Source organism: Pieris napi, chromosome 22 (genome assembly GCF_905475465.1).
Source record: "Pieris napi chromosome 22, ilPieNapi1.2, whole genome shotgun sequence".
Lineage (NCBI taxonomy): Eukaryota > Metazoa > Arthropoda > Insecta > Lepidoptera > Pieridae > Pieris > Pieris napi.
The window spans coordinates 7,654,243-7,677,315 of record NC_062255.1 but is presented as its reverse complement, the minus strand read 5'-3'; the positions used below and the strand labels follow the sequence as shown (position 1 = coordinate 7,677,315).

The 23,073-nt window shown below is 33.0% G+C and overlaps 4 protein-coding genes across 7 annotated transcripts in view; 2 read left to right on the top strand and 2 right to left on the bottom strand.

Annotated features, from left to right (window-relative positions):
• Positions 1-4,406, top strand: part of LOC125061004 (nuclear pore membrane glycoprotein 210) — a 29,182-nt gene extending 24,776 nt beyond the window's left edge. The window contains exons 25-28 of the mRNA XM_047666139.1: positions 32-213; positions 1,225-1,414; positions 2,603-3,070; positions 3,664-4,406. Of these exons, the coding sequence (XP_047522095.1) occupies positions 32-213; positions 1,225-1,414; positions 2,603-3,070; positions 3,664-3,866 (1,043 nt within the window). The 3' untranslated portion in view covers positions 3,867-4,406. The remainder of the gene's footprint in view (positions 1-31; positions 214-1,224; positions 1,415-2,602; positions 3,071-3,663) is intronic.
• A 594-nt stretch (positions 4,407-5,000) lies between these two features.
• On the bottom strand, positions 5,001-7,037 carry LOC125061007 (protein OSCP1). The gene is made up of 2 exons (XM_047666147.1): positions 6,926-7,037; positions 5,001-6,842 (listed from the first exon to the last, which is right to left on the bottom strand). Exons 1-2 carry the CDS (start codon positions 7,035-7,037, stop codon positions 6,076-6,078), a joined length of 879 nt encoding a protein of 292 aa, XP_047522103.1. The 3' UTR covers positions 5,001-6,075.
• Positions 7,038-7,045: 8 nt separating this feature from the next.
• On the top strand, positions 7,046-10,952 carry LOC125061006 (SET and MYND domain-containing protein 4-like). Its single transcript, XM_047666146.1, has 2 exons — positions 7,046-8,457; positions 8,828-10,952. The coding sequence occupies exons 1-2, from the start codon at positions 7,046-7,048 to the stop codon at positions 9,216-9,218; spliced, it is 1,803 nt and encodes a 600-aa protein (XP_047522102.1). The 3' UTR covers positions 9,219-10,952.
• Positions 10,296-23,073, bottom strand: part of LOC125061005 (protein 5NUC-like) — a 28,585-nt gene continuing 15,807 nt past the window's right edge. The window contains exons 3-4 of one of the 4 annotated variants that reach the window (XM_047666140.1): positions 22,615-22,768; positions 10,296-12,460 (exon numbers count right to left, since the gene is read on the bottom strand). In XM_047666140.1, coding sequence (XP_047522096.1) covers positions 11,030-12,460; positions 22,615-22,768 — 1,585 coding nt within the window. In that variant the 3' untranslated portion in view covers positions 10,296-11,029. Of the gene's footprint in view, positions 12,461-12,560; positions 14,105-14,297; positions 15,992-16,226; positions 17,691-22,614; positions 22,769-23,073 lie in introns of those variants that run through there. The other 3 variants (XM_047666142.1, XM_047666141.1, XM_047666145.1) reach the window with 3 other exon arrangements.

Below are 23,073 nucleotides of genomic sequence, written 5' to 3'. Positions count from 1 at the left end.
AATTTTATTTAATGATGTAATATTATTGCAGGTACGGGCAGCTGGGCTATATGCCTCGAGGGCGTCGGTTGGCGTGCACCAACGGGCGTGAACGTATACGTTGGTACCGGGGTATCTCTTGCCATTCTATCAACAGACGTGTCCGCAAAACACGTACTACGGCTGGATAGGCCCTCCACGGCGTATACGTTGCATCAAGTGTCCGTACAGAAGGTAATTTATTAATGATTCTTCGGTACTAGAAGCATTTTCGTAGCTTACGCAACGGAGTTTCTCCAAAGGAACAATTAATATAACAGTGGTCATAAATTGTTTTGCTAAAGAATGCTTTGATCCTATTGGTCGAGATATGGGTGGTCCTATTTATAGGTTTAAAGAATTTATTTCTCAAAAACACAAAAAAAATCTCTTACATGAGAATAATACTTTAGATTAACATAACATTGTAGTCGTTCTTAAAATAATCACAATAAAATATAGCCGTACATGCAATAAACTTAAAAATAAAAGTAACCAAAGAAATATGAATTAAAAGTAATTATAAGAAATGAATTTAAAAGTAATTTTGTCTAACATATTCACTTAGCTTCGATTTGAATGAATTGATAGAAGTAATATTTTTTATATCTGAGGGTAGTTTATTATACAGCTGTGCGCCTTCGTAGGTAAACATTTTTTTGCCGTAGTTCGTACGCACTTTAGGTAATGCAAGATAACTCGTTCGACGCATACTGATATGCGATACACGTGGCGGTTTAGAGAAAGCTAGACTAGTGTGGAAAGAACTTGTTATAATTTTTTTGACAAGAATTCATGTATTATAAATATAAAGTTGTTTTAAATTCATTAAGTTTGTGTCTCGATATATATATTTATACGCTAGCCTTCCTCCATATTATATTATAAGTTAACGAAAGCGGATTTAATTTAAAAACAAAAGAATACACACGAAATTGAATTTACAAAAAAACTACTATCAAAAGATTAGAACTAGACTTTACACTTTTAAAATTTACTGAGGGTAGGGTAGTAACACGTCCGTTCCGCACTAAGTCTCCAATATAAGTGAGTCAACGCCGGTCTTGCTTCGCCTTATATAGGTTTCTGCTTCAAGATGACGTCAGTCCGCTAACAATATGTTATTTGTAAAAAGAATTGCATCGAAGTTTTGCGTTCAGGGTTTACATTATAAGTATATATCTAAAAAATAAATGTTTTTGTTAGATGGAGTTCCTCCCAGGCGAGTGGCCATCTTCTCTCATACCTCTAAGCATCGATGCTGATCTCGGCACGGGGCCATTGCTGTGCACTGAAGAACAGAAATATGCGGTTATAGGTGTTGAGGTGCAACTGCCCTTTACATGTAGAACCAAAGCTCCGCATACAGCTCAACCAGTCTTGGATATTGTTAATGGTAATTAATTTTACCAACATATTATATACGTTCAAGTATTACGTAACGAATTTTGGGAGGGGGGGGGGATTTTTCCTTTTGTAAAATATTATTAATAAGGGGGCGTCCATAAATTACGTGAGGTGTTTTTTTTTTAATTTTTTGTACCTCCCTCCCCCCCTGGTGAGATGTCGTGAGATTTTATTCAACCCCCTCCCCCATCCTCCAATCTCACGTGAGATTTGTCAAAATGTGGGTTTCTTACGTAAACGCGTTGGATTGTTATTGAAAAAAGAAAAAAATTGCTTCGTGCTTTTATTTACGACTAAAACAAAATAAGTGAAATGTTGAGCGTCTAGGTATGGAGTTAGCGGGAAGTTGCAGAGATGGCCTTTAGGGTCAACCGTCTTCCTATTATTTTTTTTTCAAAAGGAAAAAAATTGCGTGATATTTGCCGAGACCCCCCCCTCTCTCCAACGTAAGATTAAATGAGATTTGACTCGACCCCCTCCCCCCTTAAACACCTCACGTAATTTATGGACGCCCCCTAACGAGTTATTGTTAATATTATTTACGACTTTCCAGTTCCTTACACCAATAATGGTTACTTTTAGGTATAAAGAGTCACTGGGTGGTCACGAAACGTTTTACTATTGGGTACAGAAAAATGTTACGGCGCGTTACATGGGGGTAGGGTCCAATAATCTCCAAATATTGCGTGACGTAATACTTGAACGCTCCCATAGTGACAGGTGTTTTCGCTTCTCGGAATATAATTAGTGTAATCTCTATATAGCGTTGTACCTCTATTGATCCTGCACAATGGAGGAAGACAACAAAAATTATTTCGAAAATTAATAATTACTATTTGTTGTTTATATAAGTGGATGCTTCAATTTTTTTGTGGAGTTCCATACAACACAGATACTCACTGTATTACCCTATAACATGGTTGATTGGTTCCGCGTTGTAGGAGTATTCTTGCATAACGCGCTTGTGTTACCTCATATAACGAGTTATATAAAAATGATTTAAAGGGATATAAATATAATATTAAGAAAAAACTATGTTATGAACGAAATAAGTGCGTACAAAAATATAACGTGTGAAATCTCCGCGTTATATGTGGGACTGAAATCGCGTAATAGTAGAATGGCTTATTAGAGTACCGTGTTATTAGGGGGCTTACTGTACTTAATTACTTTTCAGGTCAACTGGGTTGTTCAGTTATCCCCGCCATAAAACTCACACAAGCATTGGAGGTGGATCTATGTGCAGAATGGGGTATATTCCGAACCTGTACCAAAGTTCTTCTATTACCTCCAATTCATGTATCGGAAACCAAAGTGTCTCTTCTGAACCCACCAACCCACTTCACAATTCATGGTCACCCACGAGCAATGAAACAAATCAAAATGACAACATCGCCTGGGTTGAAACTAGAGCCAAGTGTAAAAGATAGTGAAGTGATAGTGACAGTGAAAAGTGAAAGTGAGGTGTGCGGTATTGGATTTGTCACTATTGTATCACGATTAACCTCTCAAGAACTAAGAGTAGAGGTCGAAAGGGAATGTGATATAGGCTGTGGCACATTACTCGGTGCCTTGTTTTCGCTTCTGAGCCCATATATTCCTACAATTTTGACATGTGCTGCTATTGGAGTTGGATATATATATGGTAAGTTTTTTATAACACGTTTGTAGTTCAAAGCTGTAGCTAAGAGCTTTTTTATTTCAATGCAACGTGATATCTATATAAAAAGGGAAATCTAAATATAGAGTATAGTAATTTTTTTATGGTATACCTAGTTTCTTTGATTATCTTAAGATATATAAATCACGTGTCACGTTGTTTGTCCGCGTTGGACTCCTAAACTACTTAACCGATTTTAAATTAAATTTGCACACCGTGTGCAGTTTGATCCTACTTAAAAGATAGGATAGCTTACATCTTAATTTATAGCTGCAATATTATTTTATTGCAAATTATTTGTTTATTATTTGATAGTCACAATTCTAACAGATGGCGCTGTGTTGAAAGTATCAATGTTTAATAAGCTACAATTTAATGGCATAACCACGAACAGCATGGTGGTCCCCATGACTGGTGTTCCCCTACCGATTCCCTTGAATAGTTTACTACTATGTAATATAATAAAAACCTTAGCCACAGCAACGCTTGGCCGGTCTCCTAGTTATTTATTAAAAAATAATCAACTACCTTGTGTCAAAAAGAAATACATAATATCTAATTGTACCATTTATTTTCAGTGCAATCAAAGCTACAAAGCAAAGCTCCAATACGGCTTCCCACTGAGCCAGTACCAACAGTATTGCCTGAAACTCCGACACTTAGGACTCGTACATGGTCAAGGAGTCCCTACGCCTCCAATGGACCTGCCAATCCAGTATATGGAGATGCTAGTGTACTACCAGATACTAGTTTTTCACCATTAAGACCGTCTTTTATATAGTGACTCTAGTGAAGTGTTGTGAAAAAGTATAGTGGAGTGAAGGTTTTGGTAAATATGTGACAAATCAGCATGAAAGTGTGTTGTGATATTGGAAAGAGTTTCGTAAGTCATCTAGTCTTAACTAAAACTTTTGGTAAAGGAATTTACTATTTGAAGGTGGAAGGTGGACATTGTCCAGTGTGATTATGAGATGTTTCATATGTTTTATGTTTTGATCATCCGTATTGTCATGAAAATAATTAAGAACCAGCTACATCCCTTGCAGTAGTACAAATGGTGTTAATCTTTATTGCTTTTGGAACCAGGAATAGGATGGTAGTTTATTACCCCAAGTAATTAAAAACAATTTGACGAACTTCTCAGAAAATTTAAACCGTACAGCTTTTGTTCTTTTGTATAACATTTTGTATTTTGTGTGTAGGGAAAAAAGTACTGTTTTAGAATAGTACAATAATTTTAAATTGGTTGTTTTTGTTGTGATCAATAGTGTAGGGATTGTGGAGCCAAATTTGAACAAAGTTGAACGTATTGAAAATATTTTTTTAAAATTTGCAACAAAGATATTACTTGATACATTAAAATTGTTTATGGCTGTTGTTTTTTATTTCTAGTATTGAGTATGTAGTATTTTTAAATAAGCTTGGAATTTGTTTGTCCAGTTTAGTTTTCTAATTTATTTGACATAATATGTGATGTGATGTTAGTTGATAAACCCAATTTTTCAGTAAAGATTAAATTTTTTGGCACTTGATAATTATTGCTTCCTGCATTTTGTTGTAAAATTTAATCAATAAACTAGTCAAACAATGGATAAGGGGGTTTACATAAATTACGTGAGGTGTTTTTTTTTAAATTTTCTGTCCCTCCTTCCCTGGTGAGATGTCGTGAGATTTTATTCAACCCCCTTCCCCAACCACTAATCTCACGTGAGATTTTTCAAAATGTGGGTTTCTTACGTAAACGCGTAAGAACGCTCTTTGAGCTCGGAGAACTCAAAATAACACAGAATTCGTACATTTGAGCTCGAAGTGCTCAAAAGTACAGAGTAAAGTTGCAGAGATGGCCTTTAGGGTCAACCGTTTTCCTAAAAAAAAATTGCGTGATATTTGCCGAGACCCCCCCCCCTCTCCAAAATAAGATAAAATGAGAGTTGACTGGACCCCCTCCCCCCCTTAAACACCTCACATAATTTATGGACGCCCTCTACGGAAAGCCAACCTTCTATAACATTAAAATTGTTAAAATATGTTAGACCTGTAAGTAGTTGGGAATGAAAAACACATTACTGTATTTGTTTCACTGCAAGTTTTTACTCAAATTTTATGTTCAGGAGTTAAAACTAACAATTAAATGCAATTAGTAAACTAACTTAATCCGAGAGGTTTTTCATTTCTTTTTACTATAATTTTATCAATATGCCTTTGACTGTAAATATAACAAGCTTGTTTTGTAAATAACAAAGATTTCTTACTTTAAAATACATATTTTTTTAATAAAAGACATGTTTTATTTAGTAATGACAATGTTTTTTCAATGCGCAGAAGTTAGAGAGTGCATTTGAAAACTTTCCTCTTTGTACTGGATTTAAAGATGGCTAGGGTAAATTATTTTTAGAAAACGTTATTATGGTCAGAAAAAGTTTGAATTAGAATTTCTTATAATCAACATACAAAAAGACTATTATATTTGGTAACTTTAGATTTATGTCGTTTTTATAATGGAATATTTAAATTGAAATAACCCGTTTCATCATTCGTTCTCCGAGTCACTTTTTGTTTAATGTCTGGGCTTTTTATGGAAATTATCTAATTGTGGAATCCCAAAGCACTAACATCTGATTGAGTTTCACAATCTGCAAAGACTGCATTATTTGACTGAGGACTTGAGGACTTGCTTTGGATTGGGATAGTAAAAGGTAAGAGTATTGAAATATAGGTATGTAAATTAGGCATAACAGCACAAAACATCCCTTTTGCCGGAAGTGACGAAGTTCTGTTAGAGATTCATAATGCAACAAAAGCTAACTTGAGTAAATTGTATGTTGTTACAGAATTGTAACATTCATTGACCATTCATAATTTAATATACATTTATACAATTAAGTATTTCTTAGAAAATTTGACATAAAAAATGTTTTGGAATTCCCCGACCAAAGAAAATTAAATCGTTTAAAACAAGAATGTTACCACTTAATAAATTTTGCACTCGTTTAGGCTTCATTCTTTAACATTTCAAGAAGATCTTCATTTGTAGATCTCGGAACAGTTGGTATAAAATTAAGATCATTGTTAAATACATTAACGTGACTTATTTCGATGTTATTTAAAAGAGATCCATTGATCTCCGCGTTGTTGAAAGAGCCTTGAATTTTTTTTGGTGAAACTGATTCTATTGGAGCTAATAGACAGTTGATTTCATTATCATCGCAGCAAGTAACTTCATAGTCATCAATATAGGTTTTTTTATCGTGTTTATAAATGTTTTCACCAAGATTCTTTAGGAACTTTATATTTATCATAGCAGGCAATTTGATAGATCCATCTCTATTCTGAAGTCCTAACCTTAATAAAACGGATATTTTCGAGTGATATTCAGTAAACCAAAGTGTTATTGTGTTACTTAAACTTTTATAATCATCATCGGAAAGTTTCCTTATTAGCGTATCAAAGTTGTCATTTGCCTCTTTAAATATATTTTTAGGGAAAGTCATCGGCATAAGTGCTGCAATACCAGATAGATGTCGCCGGGTAATGTCAAAAATATTTTGATTTGTTCCGACCGATATTTGCCATTTAAATATCATTGTTATTAAATCCCATAATTTGTTGGTAGAATAGTCATCCAGTTTCATAATAGAAGAAGCAGAAATATCTGATATTAATTGTTTAATTACTGCGTGCGGTGCTATCGGTTGAGGTAAAAATAGATCTTCCATTAGCTTCGGGTGTAGTAGAACCGTAACTATTTCTGTTAACACTGAAAATAATTAACTAGAATGAATTACATATGACTAAATACAGCCGCCTTTCTTTTACTCTGAAATTGAATTCGATTCTTACCTTTTTCCGATTTACTCAATGGTATTTTTTGCATCTTTAATCTTTGTTCAATAACGTATACCATTTCACAGCCCAGATTGATCACAATTAAAGGCGTCGCAAAGTGAGACATCTTCCAAGATGATTATTGATACGGTATACGAGAGTATTATCAAAAAACTAACTACAGATGGTAAAATTGAAAATATGTCTCAGGAACTGAGGAAAAAGGATAACAATAACGATAGAGTTCTGTTTGTGTACAAGATCTTTGATGATTATAATTTCTTTCCAAATACTTTAGAAGTAAGTAAAGATGAAAATGCATCCACTCACTATCGTAACCTGGGCAACCAGTCCTATACAAAAAAAGATCTATATAAAGCTTGGCAGTATTATAACTTGTCTTTAATGTATGCCCCATCTGATTCTATAAGTTTTTGTTTAGCTTTATCTAATAGATCTGCAGTATTTTTTGAATTAAGTAAGTATGAGGGTTGTTTACGAGACATTGATCTTTGTTTTTCATATAAATATTCTGAACAAATTAAGGATAAATTAATTAAAAGAAAAGAGTTATGTATTGAAGCCTTATGTAAGATTAAAAAGGAAGAAGAAGATCCAGAAATTCAAGATATTTTGTCATTTAAAGGCCTAAAAAGTGAACAATATGTAGGGGCAAATTTAAAACTCAAAGTTGTTTCTTCTAAGGAAATGGGAAGACATGTTGTAGCACAACAAGATATAAAAGTTGGTGAAATATTGGTTGAAGAACAGCCATACACTCAGATTATATCACGAGACCAGATGTTGTTTGCATGCAATCATTGTCTTTCCACACAAATAAATCTTATTCCATGTAAAGATTGCTGTTTTGCTTTATATTGTAGTGAAGAATGCAGAAATAATTCATGGAAAGAATATCATTATGTTGAATGCCCATTAATGCCTACACTATTAGATATGAGCTTCACAAAGCTTGAATTACTGGCTTTACGCATTGTAATAAAAGCTAGGAGTGAACATGACGATTGGAAAAGCCTATATAAAATAATTGAAGACGCTGAATCAAATGTAGGTACTGAATTCCATGGACATGTAAAAGTTGGGGACAAATGGATTTATGATTCCAAATACTATACATCAATACATACACTGGCTACTAATTTTGATAAGAGATCTGTATCAGACATTTTTCAGAAATCAGTGACCGCAGCTGTGTTTTTAAAATTTTTGTTGGATAAAACAGATTTATTAAATGCTGATAGTGATGAGGAAAAAAATGAAATTTGCCAATGTGTGGCGGGCTTACTGTTACTTCATATTATGACAGTTCCAACAAATATGCATGGTCTTACAGTGACTACCGATAATGGTGAAGGGAAATATGTATCAGAAATAAATGTAAGTAGTGGCGCATATGCGTTCCACAGCCTATTTAACCATTCATGTGCACCAAATGTTGTAAGATTCACAAAACATGGTACAAGCAAAATGAAATTGTTTGCTCTGAGACCAATTAAGAAAGGGATGCAGATATTTGATAATTATGGGTGAGTAAAAAAAAATTATATAACAATAACCTTTTTAATATATAATATTTAAATACAATTAAAACTTACAAATTCATAAATGATACAATTTTTTATGAGATGAGATGAATTTTTATGATATGAGAATTTTTGAGATGTTTTTGAAAAAATTGTGTAACAAAGACATATTGTATAGATATTATTCACACTTAGATTCATAATTTTTTATATCACTTTATTTGTTTAGAGTTTTCCTTAAATAAATTTTGACGCCCAAAAGGGTTACAATAGTAAGTTAAGTTCATTCTATGTAACACAATTAAACATTTGTAGAACCTTTAAAATAGAGTCAATACAAACTAAATGAAACAAACACCTTATCAATTTATAGGTTCCATCATGGATTAGAGGACTGTATGGAACGACAAACAACTCTGAGGTTCCAATACAAGTTTACTTGCATGTGTGAAGCTTGTGTCAACCTTTGGCCCACATATTTTCAATTACTTATGCATCGAAAGAGGATTCCAAACAAAATCTTAAGAAATAAGAACAAATGGTTAACAACAAACATAATAGATAGGTTACAAAATGGTGATATGGATACTGTAAGAAAATTCTATCATAAAATTTGTGCTTTGTGTGAAGAGTTAGACAGTTTTGCACCCAGTACTGAGTTATGTGACTGTCAGGAAGCACTTAAACAATGTCTATTTATATTGCAAGGCTTGGTTTTGTATGGTTATAACCAGAAGGTGGATTGGACATTGAAACCATTCTAATATTTATGACTCAATATTTTTGATTTTCATTTAACTTTGTCTTTGTTACATGGTTCTAATTAAAATATATTTTGATTTAAGTTTATCCAATATTATAAATATTTGTTACACAGATAAGATTTTACTAAAATTATTAATACTTTTATAATTGTAATTTTTTTTAAAGTAACAAATCACTGAAAGAGTATATTATATTTCTTAAATAATACTGACATATAATTTAAATGTAAGTGATATAATCAATAAATTTTTACAGTTAAACTTATTTCTACTATACCCAAAATTTGATTTGAGATAAAAATTATAAATGTTAGTAATTAAAAAAGCATAATTTAAAATTTTCTTTCAATTATTTAAGTGATAATAATAAACATATCTCACAATACGGCGCTAAAATTAGTTTATGATCATATGAAGTTACGTGGTCCATGGTACACTTCTAAGAGTTTAAACCAAATACCCGTTTAAACGCCTAGGTACCAACAGAACTATTTCGAATGAGCTATTTATATTAGCAAGATTTTAAGAAACATTTGAGATTATTCATCAGTGACTATGGAAGCTTTAAATTATAGTTTTTTTTATTCTGTTAAGTTTTGGCATTATAAATGTAAATTAAACATTAATTATTTTAACAACCCGCCAAAACGCTTCCTTATGCAATATGGTGTCGCAAGCGCAACAGTCACTATGACGTATCATGCCTGTAAACACGTTAACAAATGTCAAGTTTTAACGTGTTAATTATCATTCTCCAAGATAGTATTAAGATTTAACAGGCGAAGACAAACTATTTACTGGCATGTTACGTCATCGTCGATTCGACTAATCGTAACCAATTTGTGTCACATGACTGACATATAAAATCAATATTATTAATTATAGTTTTTTTTTAATTAATGAATATTTTCATATATACAATATTTTTTTATTTAAATTTAAAAACCATGTTTTATACAGATAACTCTAAATAACACTTTTTCTAATACGTTACCCCATAGGTTGGATCTATCGCTTGAGTGATATTGCACACTCAAGCGATAGATTGCGCTAGTCAATAAAAAGAGGTTGATGCTAATTATTATCGTTTAATAGAAACTACATTATAACTTTTCTCCTAGCTTAAATAACTTTTAACTTTGGATTTATTTAATCTATTACTTTTATTAAGTTGAGAAATACTATAATTATTTTTTAAATAAAACTTACTAATAACTAAATTATATGGAGACGATTATTTGGTTAGGTTTAGAAACTAAGCAGTAGGAGGTGATCAAGAGATGTATTGAGAATTGAACCAGAGACAAGTAAAATGTTATAAAACTTAAGTCACAATGTATTTATATTTCGTTTTACGAATGTTAACTTTTCACAATGTAAACTTAATATAGATTTTGTTTCAATATTTTACACAGATATCAGTTTAAATTGAGTATTTAAAAATCATGTACTTTGCGAGGTTACGTACACTTGTAACCAGTAGAGCTAAAACAGTAAACCAAACTAACGCCATCTGCGACATAAAGTTTAGGTATCTACGTATGTTTAGTCTATAATCTAATAACAGCTGTAATCTAGACAACGGCGGGACAGGAGATAAATACTTTGGGAGTCATCCTTCCTCACAAGTAGGTTTACAGTTTTTGAGCTTATAATACAATAAGAGTGATAAATCATTGTTATATCGTTACTTACTAAAAATTACTCAATTGTATTAAATAATAATATATGAAAGTGTCATGTTTCATTTTACGCATTTGTAGTCCTAGAAATTGTTTAAATTTATCTATTTTTGCCTAAGTTTCACTTCTTTAAAATAGAAACATAGTAACCCTAACAAATAACATTACAATTGATAAAGAGTCTAGATAAATTGCCTTCCCACTCGATGGAGAGAATTTGTCAATTATGGATACATCATTTACAAAATCTTGAACCTTATCTTCATTTAATATTGTTATGCGTTTATCTACTTGTGGATTTATAGGGTTGTAAATACCCAAGTAATCCAAAACGCAAGTAATTTCATTGAAGGAAACAAATTCTTTCTCCAAATTCTCGAACATAGAATAGCCGTCTCCGCCATCAGCTAAAAATGCTGACATAAGAATATTGTATTTTAAATCATTACGTACATCTATTAATTTACTACATCCAATACACATAGCTTTTGCATAAATAACTCTATGACCCGGTATTTTTTCTAAATCATAGGTGACTTCCATTCCAGACATTTGTAAAAATTGTCCTGGTGTATCAATTTTTCTCCATAAGTCAACGGAATGTTCTAGTGCTTCCAACAATACGCTTCCATTCATTTTAACAATACAAAGTGTATCTGAAAACGGTATTACGGTTATCCAATCTCCTCTTGTGAGATTGTAGGGTTTCTTAGGTTGATCTAGAGACGTTCTGATTCTTCCTCCTTGAACTATTGCAATATTTACTTGTGAAAATTCCATATAATGCCTTTTTGTATAATTTAGCATAGTATCACAGATAAAATCTCCTAAGTTGCACTCATACAATCTGCAAGTGTCTCCTTGTAAGAACGCCATGGAGGTTCCTACAATTTCATTATTAATGCGATCAATATCAGTATGATATTTGTCGACTATCTGTAAAACTTCAGGATCTTGTGGAATTCCTTCGTTCAATAGAATGGGTTTGCCATCGAAGTCTATAATATCTCCATTCGCATTAAATTTTAAAAACAAACTACCCATATATTTTGTGTAAGCGTATGCTTGCACCACAAGCACCTTTCTCCCTGATTTTTGCATAACCATTGTTGGGTATGGACCTTGTACAAATTCAGGAATTTCTGTGGTATTAACATTTGATAAAAACGTATTCGAGTGTCCACCTATTACTAGATCAATATCTTCAACTTCAGTAGCTATTTCCAAGTCTTTGATAAAGCCAGAGTGCCCCAAAGCGATAATAATATCAATTCCGTTTTGTTTTAATTTCTTAACTTCCCTTCGTACTGACGGTATTTCATCTTCATAATCAACTTTAGTTTTTGGTGCTAGAAACTTTGTTTCTGGCGTAAGATATCCAACAATACCAATATTGACGCCTTTTTTATTCAGTATAATAGATTTATATAAATTAGTTTCTTCTTTTAGTTCTGGCACATTATCTAACAGTAAGTTTGCAGCTAAAACGGGCGATGTTAAGTTTTTAATGAACGGTACCAATCCAGCCACAGCTTCATCAAATTCGTGATTTCCCAGCGACTGGAAGAAAACATTTACTAACTTTACTAAAGGTGTTTTGAGTAAAGCATAATCATGTTTTGAATGTTTTTTAAATATTTATGGAAATGAAAAGCCAGTACTTAATAACATTTTTATTTTATAAATAACAATATATTTTCTTAAATGAATACAAATATTATGGCATTTTTTTCATTAGCTTATTACTGTTACTTAATACTGATGTATTGGGGGTTATTTTGACAAAAAAATTATCACTAATTCTTATCATCCTCATAAAATATGCAATGTTGTTGTTATTACAATTGCAATATAAATTATAGTTGGTCTTAATATGTGAGAACCATCTGTTGCTGAACTTTTTCTCAGAATTACTCGCCCTTCAATTTCGGGCCGAACTGGGCTGTGCTGTTTAATATATAAACTTGTAGCATCAAATTCGCCATAAGTTAATGATTGTACTGGTAAACCTGTGAACATACCATAACCATCACCGCCGTTAAAAATAAAATTAGGCATTATAACATTGTATTCTTCGTTTTCAGTGACATCTGAGTATAAAGGTATCGAACAATTCCAACATCTTGCCATTATGTTTATAACTTTTGAGCCTATTGGCTTATCTACATTATACGTAACCTTTAAACCAGATACTTGCAGGAATTCTCCAGGAGGATCCAAATCACTTAGATTTGCAATTGCATGTTCAAGCATTTGTTTTAATATGGTGCCAGTCATTGTTACAACTACCAAAATTCCTTCAAATGGCAATACTGCTATTAGGTCTCCCTTCGTAATGGTGGTTGGAATTTTCGTAACAGAAATAGAAGATCGTATTCCTCCACCTTGAATGACAGCGATTGGTGCATCCGTCCAGTGTTCTCCATTATATTCCATAGCGTACGTGTATACCATTGCGTCGGCGATCAAATTACCGAGATTACATTCTGTGTGTTGGCAACTTAAGCCATCTAAAACTACTGACGTGTTACCAATAACTTCTTCTGTATAATTTAAAACTTTTTCTTTGTATTGATTTATAATATTTAATACCTCCGGGTCTTGCGGTATAGAATTATCTAATAGTATTGGATTTCCGTCTGCTTTCAAAAGCTCTCCTTTAGAGTTGAAAACCATATGCAGTTTTCCCAAATATTTTGTGTAGGCATATGCTTGCACCACCGGCACTTGTTTTCCAGAGGTCTGAGTAACGTAAGTTGGATATGGCCCGATAATTGTCTCAGAGTCTGGACTTGTTCCATTCCAAAGAAATGTATTTGTATGACCGCCTATAACTAAGCTAAGCCCGTCTACTTTCTTTGCTATTTCTAAATCCTTTAAATATCCTGAATGTCCTAAAGCTATTATTATTTTCACACCGTCTTCTTGCAAGATTTTCACCTCTCTTTGAAGAGCTGTAACTTCTTCAATATACTCCACATCATTTGGTAAAACTAAATGTTTTGTTTCGGGTGTGAGGTATCCTATAACTCCGATAGGAGTCCCAGATATATTAAAAACAATGGAGTTTCTTAAATTGACTTCTTTTTCTAGCTCTGGAACTTTGGTTAGTATTAAGTTAGCGGCTAATACTGGTGATTTCAAATTTTCGATGAACGGTGTCAGGCCACTGACTCCCTGATCAAACTCGTGGTTTCCGAGGGACTGTAACAAAAGACAATATATTTCTGGGGCATCCCAATATTAGTTTTTTTTAATATTGCTAATAAATGTTTTGTTATGTGTTAACTACAACAATTACAATTCATTAGGGTGCATACAGAAGCAACATGCATAGTATAGATTGTGTGTGTTGTGCCGTTTATTTCTAGTTATGTATTAACAATAAAAGTTCATGAATGTTTTGATCCATTTAATTCATATAATTACGTCATCCGTATAACAAAATAATAACGAAAGTCAATTGCAACTGATTGAACTACGTATAAAGTATTTTACTACAAATTGTTTATTAAAGCTAAATAAAATAGCTAAAGCTATTAAAAAATCACAGTTTGATATTTCATATCATTTGCTTTTATCACATTTTAATCTAATGTTTTAAGTTTCCGTGATATTTATTCACGTTTATTGGTTATAAATAAAGAATGAATATTTTAACAAACATAAACTTATTCACGTACGTTCTTGGGAACCCTAAATTATTAGCTTAGATACTATAACCGATATGAATACGATAAATACTGATAAATAATGAGTATGTCCCAAACTTAAAGCATTCTCGTTATAAATAATAATGCGGCCTTCAATTGCAGGATACACAGGACTTGTTTTGTTTACGTATTCAGAAGTAGCTCCCAAATCGTTAAATTTCAAATAAACAATTGGTTTGCCAATAAATATCGTATACCCATCGCCACCCATAGACAAAAATCCATTTATAAGTACATTATAAGATCTCGTGTCATTGAGAGGTGAATAAACTGGTATTTCACAGTCTCCACATAATGTTAGAGCCCTTGATACTCTATTTCCAGGGCTTCTACGAAAATCGTATTCTATTTGCATTCCAGAAATTTGCAGAAATTGTCCAGGAGCACGTATGGTATTGTATGCGGCCACAGAGTGTTCTAACATTTTACGAAGGTCTGTACCATGTAATGTGACTTTGACAACTTGATCATCAAAGGGCATAACTGTGAGCAAGTCACCCCACGTTATATCACTTATTTTATTAACATGATTAATAGAAGCTCGAATACCGCCTCCTTGAATAATAGCAATAGGTGTATCTGTCCAACCGGGTCCTGTATACTCGGAGGCATATTTCTGCACCATTGCATCTGTAATCATATTACCTAAATTACACTCCCTTAAACGGCATGATTGGCCATCTAGAAAAACTGAGGTGCTACCAACTATCACATTCGTAAGTTTTAGTATTGAATCGCGATATTTGTTAACAATCGCTAGAAGTTCAATATTTTCCGGAATGCTACTATTTAACAAAATTGGATTAGTTTCTCCAATTGATTTGATTTCTCCTTGCATATCGAATGTAAGGTGCAAGTATCCTATATATTTTGTGTAAGCATAAGCTTGTACTACAGGAACATTTCTTCCGGAATCTTGTTTGACAATCATTGGATAAGGACCTTGTGCCTTTTCGATATCAGGAGTAGGACCGTTCCAGAGAAAAGTATTTGTATGTCCACCGATAACCAAATCGATATCCTCGACTTCTTTAGCTATTTCTAAATCTTTTAAAAAACCTGAATGTCCTAAAGCAATGAAAATTTGTACTCCTTCATTCCGAAGTCTTTTGACTTCTGCTCTTATAGCAATTACCTCTTCTATATAGGTTACATTATTTCTTACAGCTAAGAATTTTGTGTCAGGCGTTAAATAACCAATAACCGCAACTTTAATTCCGTTAATATCAAATACAACCGAGTTCCTTAAATTAACTTCTGCTTTTAAAATCGGTTCGTCATCCAGAATCAGATTAGTAGCAAGGTTAGGGCAGGATAAGTTTGCAATAAATGGTGCTAAGCCGTTTATTCCATTATCGAATTCGTGATTTCCCAGCGACTGCAACAAAAAGTATATGCACCAAATTAAACATTATTACCTATCAGTTTTTTACATTGAAGCTATTTGTTGTGTAAGGCATACATGCATAGATAATTTATTTAAATTAATATAATTAAACCCATGCATAGTATAGAAATTATAGCGGAAATATTAGTTATTAATAGAAAATGTTATAATATTGTTTTATTTTTGAAATAAAAATAATTCAGCATTATTATCTAAAGTATAATAACGAGTTGGTATTACCTGAGAGAAAGTAAAAGAAAGACATTTGAGAGTTAAACATATATATATATAAATATTTTTAAATATAACATAATTAGGCAATTAAATTGTTTAGTATAATGGCGACTAGAAGGAATGTTGTTGCCTTAATTGCGTGAGCAGACCCCGGCACAGAATCAGTGTTTAGAAGCGTAATACGATCTGCTATTTCTGGATATACAGGATTTCTTAGTTTAAGAAATTCCGATACACAGTGTACTTCATCATAATCGAGATTTGTCTTTGACGAGTTTTCGAACATTGAATAACCAAATTCGCCGTTAGCTAGAGAGGATGGCATTATAATTTTGTAATCCGTTGTATCTCGAATTGCATTAAATGCGGGAACCTCACATCTACAACAGCGAACCAATACATTAACAACCCTAGAGCCAGGTTCGTTATCAAAATTGTATGTAACTCGTATACCGGAGAATTGAAGGAATCTGTCTGATCCCGAAGTTGTATAACTCGAGACTGAATGTTCGAGAGCCTCCTTTATATTTTTTCCATGCGTATGAACTACTACTAAGTTGTTTGTCGCAGGGAGAGCTGACAGCAAATCATTTCTAGTGATATTACCTGGCCTCTGAGCGGGTGCGATCTTACCATTTAAAGCACCTCCATGAATTATAGCCATTGGAGCATCTGTCCATCTCCAATCAGCTTGATAATTAACTGAGTAATGAAGTATAACAGAATCTGTCACTAAATTGCCAAAATTACATTCTTCTTTCTTACAAGTGGAAGCATCTAAAACAACTGCTGTATTACCTACAATTTCTGAACTAGACTTTAAACTAGTTCTTAGTGTTTCTACCATACGTTCAGCTTCAAGATCTTGTGGAATTGAATTATCAAGTACAATGTAATTGGCATCAACATTAAGTAATTCTCCATTACGATCAAATTTAGCGGCAATCTTTCCTAAGTATTTAGAATAGTCATATGCTTTTATTACTGGTACGCGTTTTCCAGATTTCTGTGTTATTATCACAATGTTCTGTGGGTCATCCTTTCCGCTCTTTTGTGTCGTACCATTGGTGTAAAAAATATTTTGATTGCCTGCTATGACTAAATCGACTCCTTCTACTTCTCTTGCTACATCTAAATCTTTTTGTGAAGAGTGTCCCAAGGCAATAATTATGTCAACGTTTTGTTTTTTTAAATTAGCCACTTCTTCTATAAGGGCAAGAACTTCGTCGATATATTCAATGTTGCCAGCGCTGTCTAAAATGGAAGAGGAGGGGGTCAGATAGCCAACAATACCGACGAGAATTTTGTTTATATTCAGTACTACAGATTTTTTAATTTTTTCGTTGGCTTCAGGAGTGTTTACGATTACATTTGAAGCAATAACAACGGTGTTTAAGCTTTGCATTAGAGGAGAGAGGCTTATCTTGTCCGTATCGAATTCGTTGTTTCCGAGAGACTGAAAGAAAAATTATATATGTTATTTACGTAACACTAATAAAAGTAAGATATAGGTTAGTTTACTACATGTTAAAATAAAAAAAGTAGCCCTCAATCCACCAGAAACCACATTAAGAAGCAAGCAGAAAACCTTCACCACTTTAGTATAGTTAGTTTAGGAATTTATTATTTTTAGTGTATTGTGTTAGTGGAAACGCTTGGAATATTTTGTTAGTTAATGTCTAAGTAAAAAAATAAATGGAACTTACATCTTTATTATCATTCTTCCTTGATAGGTGATATAACTATTGAAGATTTAGAGTTTAGTTTATATTAAATTAGTGTACATAATGTTTAAAGAACTTTATTTCTCATTACAAAAATTATTTTTTATTTACATGAGAAATTTAATATTAAGTATATACGAAGGAGATACACGTCGCCATCAGCTAGCCCAATTTTAGTCTAATGGGCCCATTCTGATGTGTATCTTTAATGCCCTTTTGAACTGATCAATCACGCTAATGTTACGAACCTTAGACGGCAACCGGTTAAACAATTGCACACCCTCATACCTAATAGATGTCTTTAAATAATGTACATTCTAATGAAAGTAAATAATAGACGTATTAAAACGAAAATAAAATAAAAATAACTTTCAAATTACCTAAAGTATTTACGTTGCTTAAGACAGTTAGACATATCCATCGTTACCAAGCAGTCTCAACCAAATCACCTAATACGATTTCGATCTTCATACACATGCTTGTTTATACTGTCATTTCACATTGTGTAACGCATACAACAATTAGAGTAGTTATTGATTTTCAATACATAAGGACGTATGTACGAGAGTATATATAGCTCAACCGAGCCGCGTCCGATAGAAAATTTTCACTGAAAATGTCATTTCATTTGGTGATTGATTTAACCAGCCTTTGTGTTTCGCGATTCGTTTTGATGTGAATGTACGAGTGGCGTTTTCAGCTAATAATTTGGGATACACATGATACATGGTTCGATGCCGGTTTGCACATCAAAACTTGACGACTCATTGGTCTAGTGGTTAGTACCCCTGACTGCGAATCCATGGGTCCCGGGTTCGATCACCGGCTGAGACGAACATCGATGTGATGAGCATTTGGTGTTGTGCTCAGGTCTTGGGTGTTTAAATATGTATTTATATGTATATCTATCTATAATATGTATGTATATCCGTTGCCTAGTACCCATAACACAAGCTTCACCAGCTTAGCATGGGACTAGGTCAATTGGTGTGAATTGTCTTTAAAAAAAAAAAACTCCTTTGCCCAAACTTAAGTGAACCTTATACGTACGAACGCAAATTCCTTGTAGTGATTTTAATAAGAACGTGATCTAAAATTAAGATTCAGAGTGGAGACTAGCGCTGAGTATGAGTTGCGTATGTCAAAATCCACATCTTACTTTGTTAAGTTGCGACTTTAGGATTAAGGCTTTTATAAATGTAATTCGCCTTTTTTTAAACAGCCTTTATGGTTAGTAAATATTGATTGTGGTGTTGTTGCTGATGTGACGTGATGTGGGAACTGCCCGGCTTGAATAATTATTTCGTATTGATAGGCACAGAAGACTAATACTTGACAGTATAAATAATAATAATCAGTGGCGCTACAGCTTTAATAGGTCTGGGCCTCAGATTTTTGAATCTGTTTTATGAATTTTTTTCAATCCAATATGCAAGTAGGTGATCAGCCTTCAGTGCCTGACACGCCGTCGACTTTTTGGGTAAAAGACATGTCGATTTCCTCACGATGTTTTTCTTCACCGTTGGAGCAAATGTTAAATGCGCACTTTGAAAGAAAATCCATTGGTCACAGCCGGGGTTCAAACCTACAACCTTAGGGATGACTCTCATCCCTAAGATCCCTAAGATCGATATTTACTAATTTAATGCAAGTCATAAGCGTGTATCAGGTCTTATCCTAAACTGAATGACGCAAATTCAAAATGCACGCTTGGTCGCCCATGACTATCAAAGTAATGCTAAATTTAATTTTATCTTTGACAAACACCACTAATTAGTTGTCTATCTAGTTGATTGAAAATATAAAATTGTTAAATGTTAAATGCGCACATAGCAAGAAAATCCATTGGTGCTGGGATCGAACTTACAACCTCAGTATGAGAGTTGCACGCTGAAGCCACTAGGCCAACACTGCTCTCAACACTTGACAGCATGGTCAATTAAAAGAAAGGAGATAGGCCCGTGATCCAAATTACGTAATTTCAAAGAAAAATGCTCTTTCGTAAAACCTAGATGTATATAAAACCCTACCCTCTCTACTACTACTAGCCTCTTTGACTGCAAATAATTGTTTGTCAAGTAAAGGTTTCTTTTATATCTATTATAAAAAAAAAATGTTTATTATGGAACATAAGATACAGGTATCACTTATTCCACGTCATTAAATTTGAATTTGTAGGCATCCCTACTCATCGGCAAAGAAGACAGAGGGTGTAGGCCGAGAGAAAAAGCCGGCGTAAAAAACTTTCGGTAGGTACTCTATATATTACTAGTTACATATATATATATCAAAATCTTATTTCGAATTAGCCTTATACTAAGTAAACCTGCAGACACTTAGAAAAACTTCGAATTAATATTAATTAATCAAAGTTAATTTATACACTTAATTTAAAACAGAAATACCAGACAACTAGTATACTGATAACGTCAAGAATATATAACAACAAACACTTCATTATATAAAACATTGTTTAACTACTGTTTGTTATGTAAATTACTTGGAAAATCTGTCTCAGAAATGTGATATGACACATCTAGAACATAACTCTTGATATTAATTTAGTTTAAAGTTACATAATAAAATTGTTTTCCTAACATTGCTAATTTATACTTGATAACATCATCAATATATTTAATCATATTATTTAAACCAACGCTCCGTTTAGGTCAACTTCGGATCCAGGGTATCGCTGCATCATACTATTTTAATTGAAATTATTATGTATTATATAAAACCAATCACAATCGATATTTACTAATTTAATGGAAATCATAAGAGTGTATCAGGTCTTATCCTACACTGAATGACGCAAATTCAAAATACACGCTTGGTCGCCCATGACTATCAAAGTAACGCTAAATTTAATTTTATCTTTGACAAAAACTACTAATTAGTTGTGTATCTAGTTGATTTAAAATATAAAATTGATTGATACCGTAATTGATTTGTAATTCCAACTACTTGCTAGAACTTATTTGATTTGAAAATGGAACGACAAATCAAATTTCCTAAATATCTTGGCCCTGTAGCACTGTTTACGTAAACATGACAACACAAGAAGCACGTCACAGCTTACGCCTCCACAAAGCAACCACAATTCCATCCTACATCTTAGCCACAGGGCTTAGCAAATAGTTTGAACTTGAGCGATAGGCCGGAAGATAGTGACACAAAATAGTTAGTAATTATTATTACGAAATTTGAAAAAAGAATTTTGATGGTCATAGCGCTGGTACCGGCGGCCCAAACGCGTGGGCGTTAGTCGAACTCGTCGTATTATTTACGACTTTTAAACGATATGTTCCACAAAAATTCTAGTATTTTCCGATAGTCCATAAAAACATAAGAGGCGACAGTGTCATGCCATACTTCTCCGGTGTGACAGCCCGCCATAACGACGCGAATGCGTTGATAAAACAAAAATCAACCGTTTGTACCAGGCTAATTTTTGCACAGTTAATCATCGTCGTGCAGCCATTTACGAAAATAAATAATAGTAATATAATAATATTTACGATATTCATGTGTCTCGCAAACGCGTAAATTTTCGTGAACATATTTTAAAAGAGAATCCTGTGTGAAAATATTAATTGAACGCGAATTCAATCACGGTATGTCGGCCGTAACATGGTATAGCCTGTAGCTTTTCGTTATACGGATTATACAACCCAAAAATAATAATGTAATCCAGTAATTTCTGAGATTAGAGCGTTCAACAAATTTTGTTTTAAACTTTACATTTTAAGAATTTTATATCTATCCTATATTTTCTTATCTGCAATTTATGTCCTTATTTCATATTAATTAGTTGAAAAATAAATCTTCTTTATGTATGGTATGATGTTTACATATAAACTTTACTTCCTAACTAACATTTTTTGTAATGAATAAACTCAAACACTACCTACTGGACCGGTTTCAAATTGTACATATCATTAGAATGCTACATGATCCCTGGGTAACATATATTTATGACAATATGTTGTAATACAAACCGAAAGTAGTAATGAATTGATTTTTTTATGAATGATGAATTCATATTATGTAATTGTATAACGAAAAAATATACACCCTACTGTTTATAAAATACATAATATGTCATATACGACTTGTTTAAAAAAAATATAGAAATGTACATTATGTTATGACGTGTCTTAGTTATTTTATATTTAAAAAAGTATGATTATCCAAAAAAATGTGTGGACATCATAGTGTGAGGACGTGTGTTATTTCTTTTATTTCAATTATTATTTGCACACTCAAGGGTGCAATATACAAATACTCTACTAACATCTATTATTACCCTTTCATTTCTAACAAAACATTTATATGATTACATTCTGCATAAGTTGTTATAATTAGATTTCTAATCTTTTGAGCTACAGTAATGTTGTCTCTTTTGTTATGTATTATGGTGTAATTTACGATGTATAAAATGTTTAAGTAATGTAGAGTTTTTGTTTGAAATCCAGCTGCTTGGTCCCGCTAAATCGGACATACACAAACAAGTAACCAAATAGAAAAATCACAATATATCCGCGTTTTAACAAAATCTATTCAAGCATTGGACACGACTCACCGACGTCATTACGTCTTGCTCAAAACAGAACAAAATAATAAAGACAGATATATAATCTGTGGACATATACTTACAACAGCGTCAGGTTGCAAAGCATTAAGGAACTCAGCGGCTATCTTCCACTTGTAAATGGTAAACCAGGCGGTGCCTGTGTAAGTGTCTCCAGCATTGAGGTACAGGACAGGTGGACCTTCACCAGATTCAGCAGCCTTACGAGCCTCTTTCACACTGGAATAATATATTCGTGGGTGAAATCCTAAAGAATTGGAAATAACCTTATTTAATGTTTAATCAAAGCAAACGTATGCCGTATAAGCAATAGGTACTAACAAGAAAATCTATTTGTGAATGAATGAAACTACCCTCATATTTTAATGTAATATTCAGAAACGAGAGCCAGCTATGAAGGCCCATATAGGCCTTTACTAGCTGGACATATCAAGTAAAGACCCTTACAGGCCTTACCATCACCCAGGAGCAGAGGCTTGTGTAGTGCTAGTGTAGTAGGCTAGTACAAGGGAAAGTGGAGGAAA

Excerpts from the sequence above, each read along its gene's own strand:
- LOC125061007 (XM_047666147.1), bottom strand. The coding sequence starts at position 7,037 with ATGTCTCACTTTGCGACGCCTTTAATTGTGATCAATCTGGGCTGTGAA. Across the intron at positions 6,843-6,925 it reads ATTGAGTAAATCGGAAAAAG|TGTTAACAGAAATAGTTACG; the intron begins GTAAGAATCGAA and ends AATTATTTTCAG.
- LOC125061006 (XM_047666146.1), top strand. The coding sequence starts at position 7,046 with ATGATTATTGATACGGTATACGAGAGTATTATCAAAAAACTAACTACA. Across the intron at positions 8,458-8,827 it reads CAGATATTTGATAATTATGG|GTTCCATCATGGATTAGAGG; the intron begins GTGAGTAAAAAA and ends ATCAATTTATAG.